Source organism: Melanostigma gelatinosum, assembly GCF_949748355.1.
Source record: "Melanostigma gelatinosum genome assembly, chromosome: 7".
In the NCBI taxonomy this organism is placed as follows: domain Eukaryota; kingdom Metazoa; phylum Chordata; class Actinopteri; order Perciformes; family Zoarcidae; genus Melanostigma; species Melanostigma gelatinosum.
The window spans coordinates 7,809,264-7,818,014 of NC_136640.1; the positions used below are offsets into that span (position 1 = coordinate 7,809,264).

The 8,751-nt window shown below is 41.8% G+C and overlaps 1 protein-coding gene across 2 annotated transcripts; it reads left to right on the forward strand.

Moving 5' to 3' along the window:
* Nucleotides 1-146: 146 nt before the first annotated feature.
* Nucleotides 147-8,475, forward strand: pdcd10a (programmed cell death 10a). Of its 2 annotated transcripts, none has more exons than XM_079271784.1 (8): nt 147-202; nt 2,612-2,780; nt 4,489-4,542; nt 4,669-4,786; nt 5,346-5,472; nt 6,502-6,580; nt 6,669-6,751; nt 7,178-8,475. In XM_079271784.1, exons 2-8 carry the CDS (start codon nt 2,691-2,693, stop codon nt 7,257-7,259), a joined length of 633 nt encoding a protein of 210 aa, XP_079127910.1. In that variant the 5' UTR covers nt 147-202; nt 2,612-2,690; the 3' UTR covers nt 7,260-8,475. The 2 variants fall into 2 exon arrangements, with proteins under 2 accessions (XP_079127910.1, XP_079127909.1); XM_079271783.1 differs by having other exon boundaries at nt 194-473.
* The last annotated feature ends 276 nt before the right edge of the window (nt 8,476-8,751 follow it).

Genomic DNA, 8,751 nt, shown 5'->3' on the forward strand with positions numbered 1-8,751 from the left:
AAGCGTCACAAAATACACCACCTGTCCTGTACCTTTTTGGGATTTGAAGTCTGTTTTAGTGGCCATTGCGACGACGAAGCATGAAGGAGACTTACCGAAAGAACTACAACCAGCCCTCTCCTGCGATACCAACAAGCGGCTCGCGACACCGCCCACCCCGGACTCCTGCCTTCTGCTTTGTGAGGCAGAAAACTTCCTGATTGTAAGACACAAACCACAACAAGAGGGCTTATTGGAGGAAACAACATTAACACCTGTCTAGTGTTGTTATATGACTACGTTAATAGTTCCGCCGTCCAGACACGTAGCTTATCGATAGAGTGCTAGTTAGCTTACGGCGGAGTTGATCACCTGCTTCTAAACTGCTAATCTCACGTTAGCGCTAACACTACCTGTAGGTGTTGTTCGCTTTATAACATCACCCACCTCCTTGTTATTTGCACTTCTCTTCACTGGGAACAATCTCCCCACCGGTAAGTGTCGTGCTATACCTGTGTGAACCCTCTCCAGCACCACCAGCGATATGTTTTTTTTAACAAACTTGTTGGGATAATGTTACAGTAGTTATGGCGCTATAGCATCGCATTGCTGTCAGTTAACCTGCCAACACAGAGGTGGTGTTATTAATGAAGATGGAAAAAAATGGTGTCCGTGTCAGTTGCAATATAAAATAACTAACTTCCGTAATGAGCTAGACATGCAAAGTTGTGGTTGTGAACTTTTATGCCTTTTTGCTGGTTGTGACTGTGATTTCTTTTTTAAATGTGTCATTCTAATGGTTTGCACCAATGACTCTGAAGTGTGTCTAATATACGTTTGTCCTGACAGATAAAGCTAAGCACAGGTGTAGCTAATAACATTAGCTAATTAATTTTAGGTGAGCCGGAATGCACAATACCAGAAACCTGTTGAAGACACACCTAAGAAATAATGCAGGGTAGTTGTTATGATCATTTGTTACACTTGTGGTTGATAAGTTGAAATGTGCACCTGGGTAAAGTTTTATGAGACACATAGAGATGCTACAGTTAAGTGCCACCATCTATGGAAGAAATACTTGGGCTAAAACTTACCAACGATTGCACTAATTGACTTAACACATGTATCACCTGTCATTCCTTATCTAAAATCTGTCCAAGAAGGACAATTTAGTTTTCATCTGCACAGGAAATACATTTTTTTGATAACCTTAAAAAATGGGAAACATGTGTTTGTATATTTTAGTATATTTTGTTGACGTTACACATGCAGTTAGATCTAAACTTATCCGCATGTTGGGCCAAGAAAAGCCCACTCTAATTATGCAAAACAGAGTTAACATTGTATCTGTTTTTAATCCGTTTAATTTGAAGAGTAATTTAGCGCCTCATTGAAATCTTGTTTTTGCTGACCTCCAGTGGTTTCACTTCTCACCTTTGCTGCAGTGGTTCACAGGTGTACTCCAGGAGGACCCTGTGACATCACTGTTTGGGTGTGGTTACAGGTGCAGCTGAACACACCTTTGACCACACCCACCACTGATACGAGGTTAAAGCCTATGTCGGCACTATCTGTAACCACAGCTGTTCCGTTTGTTACACATTAGAACGGTTATTTTTGCATTTCCATCAGCAAAAGTTGTGGCTGGTGGCACCAGTAGTAGAGTTTAAACACTGCAGACAGGTGATTGGTCAGAGTGAATCATCACTAGCGCAACACAAAGCAGCTGTTTTTTAAACAGTCAAGCTACCGTCAATAGCGGCCGCAATTTATAATTAACTCCCTGAATTAACCGAGATTAAAAAAAACAATGTCAGCTCACAAAACTACGGCGTACACTACATCTTACAATTGATGAGTGTAATAGTGGGTATTACCAAGGGGGAAAATAAAGCCACTAATAAACTTTAAGAGCCCTCGCGTGGTGACACACTGGACTCGTGAAAAGACGAGGCCCTCACATGAAGACGGGAGTATTAAAGTGAGTGTCCCTGCCCTGCGTTAAACAATGTATGATGAGGAGGATGAAGACTGGCGTCATATTGTAGATGCCGTAAAAAGTGTTGCACGACCAACACTGGCTGAGGAAGAACTGGTCCTGGAGGTGTCAGAAAGAGACATTGAAAGAAGGTATCAAGAGATGTGCTCCTCTTATTTCTCACCGCCGGGATTCACTGCTTCCTTATGACAAGATTGAGGTCGAAAAATCCCTGAACACGTATGCCAAGCTTATTGAGGTATGACTCATGCCAGTTTTATCACCATTAGACCCGGTGGAACAGCATAAAGCACACACACACCTCAGTAATGTGGCTGTTATGTGACCACCATGTCTGTGACTGAAAGGCTTTCTGGGTAGTGGCATACAGCTTTTATGGCACGCAAGGGGAAATAATAAAGCTGCTGCATTGTTGGAATTATTATAATGTGTTTTATGAATTTATTCCATCTTTGACGAACCACATTTTCTGTCCCCTCTTTGCAAAGCGAGCACATTTAAAGACACCGAATTAAAGTGGTTGTAGCAATGTTTACCTTTCTTTTAATCCTCCACCATCTATATCTCCTCCCTTCTTCACCTGTCCTGCCTTCTTCTTCTTCTTCTTCTTCTGGTCTGCTCCCATTCTGTCAGGCTCCCGTGAGTGATCGAATGAGGCGAAACTGGCATCAGTGGACAAGCACGCAAACAAAGAGCCCTTGATTGGTCAAGGATGCCCATGGAGGACATGAAGAACGAAGCCGACGCCGCCTCGGTAGTCTCTATGGCTCTCTACACGGTGATGTATCCCGTCTTTAACCAGGTGAGCAATTCAAGAGTTTCAGTTGAGGTAACACATAAAAAAGAAATGTGGATATGTGTTAAAAATATTCAGGTCAAGTAGACGAGGTCTTAAAGTGCGTCTAATGAAAATGCTGACGCGGTGTTACTGTTAATGTAATTCTGTGATCCATCTCTTTTCCAGTGAAAAGAGAAAGAAAAACAATAGGCCAACTTGAAACGAAAACAAACAAGTTACTTCCCACATTTTACTGAAAACAAATTAAAACTCACAGCTGTGCTCTTTGTGTATCGGCCAACAAACGCACACATTCTTAAATCATCTATTTCATATTGTACCACAGAGGACAGGCGTATTGTGTTTGAACCTCGTGGAATCATCGGGGGCATGCCCTCGATCTCAGTGGTGTTGAGAAAACAATTAAAACAGAATAAATACACAAACGAGGAAACGACGACAGAACACAGTTGCATTCAAGTGCAGAGGAGTTTGTTTTCCATAGCTTCTGATTGGCCTATAATATGTTGGAATAATGTTCCAAGTGTGTGCAGCACGATGCACTAAAAAACAAACACTATAACTTTGCTGAGGCCCTGGTGGCCTGTGAGTCTGTGATGCTGACCATGCAATCCTAGCACGACTCCCCATTCTTCTCTCCTTTCATTTGTTGTCTGGCCACACTCCAATAGAGACATGAAATACCCCAAAACAAGTTCAAACTGCACTGAACCTCAGCTCACCTCACGTCTGATCGCTGCACTTTTACTTGACAGTATTTCCGGTTGTTTTCGTGACTCTCGGTAGAAAATTGGTGATTAAAAGACCTTTTATTTTAAACTCACGCGCAACACACCTGTGAGCACACGGTGTGCAAATTAACAGACACGTGTTACAGTTTGAAGAAGTGAGGATTTCTGTAGTGGCATAATATCAGCTTCAATTATAAGTCAATATTGTTTCCAGAGCTCAGCCACCAGAACCAACATGATACTGTGGGCCACACACACACACACACACACAAACACACACACACACATACACACACACACACACACACACACACACACACACACACACACACACACACACACACACACACACACACACACACACACACACACACGTACGTGTTTTTATTAGAGAACAGGTGATGTGAGGCTCTGTAATTTGTAAAGACATTTCATTGTTTTGGGCTGTATAATTTATAATTATGTGGTTTTGAGGGGAGATGAGGTAGTTTGAGGTTCAAAGCAAATCAGTCTGACAGTAATTGCCAGGGATTTTCTTATTTTTTGAATACTCTCTTTAATGTTGTTCTTTTATCAGATTCTCAAGTCGATATTTCATCGTTCCTTTATGTAATTCCCCCCTCAGTTCAGTGCTGGCTGGTTCTGAAAAAAAGTTTACCGAAAATGTAATTATTTCCAATGTCCTTAAAAGTTTGGTGATTGCTAAAAAGAAGTAGTACAGTGTGCAAAGTGACAGACAGACGCTAAAGTTTGAAGTAGTGGCGAGCTCTGCGATACCATAATATCAGCTCAGAGGACTCCAGCTCTACAGATGGATGGACTGAGACACAATAACACGGGGTCCTCCTCGGATATTGCAGGATTCCTTAGCTTGTATGTGCTTTCTGCACAATTACACTTCAGGACAGAAGGCCACGATAAGAAGGAAGCTGTGTGTGTGTGTGTGCTTATGTTTGTGTGTTTGTGTTTACAACTTGCAGTTGGAGAAAGTGAACTTGTCAGCAGCACAGACCCTGAGAGCAGCCGTTATAAAGGTAACAAAGTTTTCTTTCTTTTCTTGTAATAACTGATATTTGTCAGAAATAGAGTCGTCATCTGTTATATGACGAAGGCTGACTGTGATTACTGTCAGTTCAGCTGCATGTTGTTTGTGTTTCAAGGCAGAGAAGGAGAACCCCGGTCTGACCCAGGACATTGTTATGAAAATACTGGAGAAGAAGAACGTAAAAATCGACTATAACGAGTCTCTACTTCGCATGGCTGCAGACGATGTGGAAGGTAGGATGCCCGGTGAACAGAGCATACAAAGAGAGGAGGGGGGGGGGGGGATCCCACAACGGGTCAATAATTAGAAAGGCATATTAAACTGGTCAACATGAACTTCCTGCCAGGACACGCACATCAGTGCCACTTCAGCAAGTTGTGCCCATCCTCCATTCTACCAGTCATCCACCGGGGGGAGCTGTTTCTCCACAAATCAGCCGCTCTCTCCCTTTTCTCAAGCGGTCCTTCCTTTCTGTCTGTAATTGAATTCCTTGTGCGGCGTACAGTGATTGATGGTAGTAATGAACACACACACTTTAGATGAATTTTAAATGTACCTCCTGCATGGTACAGCCCAATCCTTTCTCCAGTTAAGAAACGAAACACCTTCACTTTAAAGCGCGTGCACACGTTCACACATTCACACATTCACACTCCATCCTGTATTTAATCGTATGCATTTGCAGTGTCGACCACCATTATTGATTGCGTAATCTCAGTGTTTCCTGAAGCTGATTGCACGCGCGTGTGAGTTTGTGATCTGTACTTTTTCTCTCCCTCCTGGTGTTTGCAGAGTTCATGCTTGACAGGCGGGAGCCAGAGTTCCAGGAGCTGAACGAGAGAGCCCGAGCTCTGAAGCACATCCTCAGCACCATACCGGATGAGATCAATGACCGAGTAGGCTTCCTACAGAGTATCAAGTAAGACAGCTCAGTGTGTGGGTGTGATATACACCAGGTTTAACTCCATATGAAAGTTTTCACTCATAACTTCCTGTGTTAATTGTAAACACTGCCAGGAAATGTCTCCAGATGACTTTTGCCAACTATTCCAAAGGTGGTAAAAATCTTTTTTGTTCACTGTTAATTGTTTGGTGCCAAGACAAAAAGATTTGATACAGTGTGCGTCTTTGTGATGAACACCCTCATTGCATAAAAGCCAACAGATTGTTTTTTGGGAGGCACATTTTGGACGAGACACAATTGAATACAAAGCGAAGACACGAGTGGGTGCGAATAGATGCAAATTCATTCTATGCAGCAAAATGGAACAAAGACGGGTTGAAGATCTTTTCAATGGTTCCTTGGGGAGTTATGAGATCAGTCCAAACAAACAAACGATCACATGCACACTTGACGTCAGTGCAGATGCTGCTAGCTAGAGCTAACGTATGAATAAACACGGGGAGATGGAGTTCATTCGGGACCTTGGGAACAGCTGCGTTTCAAAATAATGTTGCATGAACCAAATTTAACAAAAACAAATAGTTGATCTTATTTCTAGACATTTCTTTGTATGTTATGGATTAGTAATGACTAAATTCGAAGGTCCCTGCATGCCATTTCATTTCTTTGTTCATCGCGCTGTATAAACACACACAAAAGAGAGAAAGTCGTTTCATTTGCCTGGCCCACTTTGACATTATTTTTGATCAAATTCAATACTCTTAGTGAGTCACTGCTTAAGTTACTTACCCAGCGGAGGGCTTAGAAAATGAAGTCAATTCTAAAGGAACGCTGAAAAATGAAAAGTTATGAAACGGCAGATTTCGAGTGCACGCCAGGAGAAGAAGTTGAAGGTGAAAGCGTGCTCGTGGAAGAAAGGGAAGACAGTGTGCAGGATCAAGGCGCTGTGGTTGTCAGGGTATCGCTGCCTGACAAAAACAGACAGATTGTGAGATATTGTTTTTCCTGCTCTTATTTGTGTGTGTGTGTGTGTGTCATCCTCAGAGACATCGCCAGTGCCATCAAGGAGCTGCTAGACACCGTTAATACCGTCTTCAGGAAATACCAGCATCGGAATAGACGGGTGAGTAGATACATGAAGAAGAAAAGCATTCACACACAAATGGAGTATCTGTGAAATAAGTGAAAGGATGTCTGTTTTTATTGGTTAGGCGCTGGAACAGCAGAAGAAAGAGTTTGTGAAATACTCCAAGAGCTTCAGTGTCACTCTCAAAACCTACTTCAGAGATGGAAAGTATGACACGTTTCGACTTTATTCTCATTTTTAGGAGCTTTTTTCTGTCTGTTTTTCTTCCTTTTCCATCCTCTCACTCACTCATTTTATTTTTCACACGCACACATGCAGCTACCAACACATTTAATAGCTGCACATGCCAGCACACACACACACACACACACACACACTCTCTGTCGCCACCGTATAAATGGTTGTCGTTTGATCACAGGCCCGCTTCTATCAAATCCACCATTGCTGAATAATTCCCTTGACCCATTTCCTGTGGATTCACGCTGGCTTGTGTTCTCTGAAGCCTGAAGCCTGACATTCTCCATTCCAGTCAGATCAAAGTGTTCCTCGGATCAATCCTAATATTGTTGCCATGGTTTCTTTGCCGTATGATTGACTCGTGTGTCCTTGTGTTTCTGTCACGCTTGTTTCCAGAGTGATAAACGTGTTTGTCAGCGCCAACCGGCTCACCCACCAAACCAACATGATACTGCAGGCCTTCAAGGCTGTGGTGTAGCGGCCCGAGAGGGGACACACACACGCACACATACACACACACACACACACACACAGACGTTTTTATTAGAGAACAGGTGATGTGAGGCTCTGTCATTTGTAAAGACATTTTATTATTTTGGGCTGTATAATTTATAATTCTGTGGCTTTGAGGGGAGATCAGGTAGTTTGAGGTTCAAAGCAAATCAGTCTGACGGTAATTGCCGGGGATTTTTTTTATCTCTTTTATGTTCTTTTATCAGATTCTTCTTCTTTTATTCAGATATTTCTTGGTTCCGTTATATATTCCCCGTCAGTTCAGTGCTGTGTGGTTCTGGAAAAAGTAGTTATCGTATGCTTCTATCAGCTTACTTCATATTCGTCCACTATATTTTGAAGGATAGGTGATAGAGGTGAAAAGTCTTACGATAATGACCCGATCCTCCACTTATTTGTAAGAACTATACTATGTACTGGGGATGTGTCTGTCAGTTTTCTGCTGCATCAGCTGTTTCTTCTTCTTCTTGGGACCCCTTTAAACAACATCGTGTGACATGAGGTGTGAGCGGTTCAGTCGCATTGATTTTTCCTTCTCTGTTTAATTCAAAGGATTTTTACAGAACTGACGTGTTTGAAGGTTTTTCACGAGGAAAAAGCTTGATCAATTCTTATGTGAATTTCCTTTTTTTTGTCTTTTTTATTCATACAAAATGAAATGTTCTTGAAACAATGTATTTGCTGGCGGAATTGTATTTTCCTCCTTTTGTAAATGTGACCTGCATGGCACCGACACATCTCCAGTAAAGCAAAGTAAATCAGAGATTTATTTTCAGCATCTATTCCTCGGTCACGGAAACAACTCCTTTTGTTTTGTACCAAGATCTCATAAAGGGAAGAGCGAGGACGCCGCTGCAAACCTAGAGTCCATAGTCAGAAGTAGTTAAAAGTCATTTCAGCAGAAGTAGACAAGTTAGGTACAACCGAGGAAGTTACAGAACTTTAATAATTCTTGTCTGACTGACAAAGTGTAACACTTAAACTGGGAACATCCAATCCTAAACTGATGGTTCGTGACTTATTCATTTCATCCAGATGTCAAAGAAGCAGCAGATCTTGAGAAATTGAATCTTTCCTTTCTTTAAACAAATGTAATCGATGATGAATGTATCGTTTCTGTTTCTGTCTTTCTGACTCTTCTACGACCATCGCAAAATAACCTGAACCAAATGTAAATAAAAATGTCTGAAGAACTCTTAGACGAGAGTCACAAAGAGTGTGTTGAAAAAGCATTTTCTTCGTTTTATTGGAAACTGAAGAGTTCTGTCATTTGAGGAAGACTTGGTAAAGTGGGTCTGTGTTTACATTTGCATTGCACTTCATTCTTCTCCCGGTATAATAGTGGATTTTCCACGGTGGATTTGTGGAGTGCTATTTTGGGCTCCGTACTGGCTCTTACATGCACCACTGTAATCCAATTGTGATAGTGTTAATTTTTTAAAGCTTTATTATTGAAA

What these genes read in the sequence shown, in the direction of transcription:
- pdcd10a (XM_079271784.1), top strand. Translation starts at nt 2,691, where the DNA reads ATGCCCATGGAGGACATGAAGAACGAAGCCGACGCCGCCTCGGTAGTC. An exon ending in TGTATCCCGTCTTTAACCAG is followed by an intron (nt 2,781 to 4,488) that starts GTGAGCAATTCA and finishes TACAACTTGCAG; the next exon opens with TTGGAGAAAGTGAACTTGTC. An exon ending in GGCTTCCTACAGAGTATCAA is followed by an intron (nt 5,473 to 6,501) that starts GTAAGACAGCTC and finishes TGTCATCCTCAG; the next exon opens with AGACATCGCCAGTGCCATCA.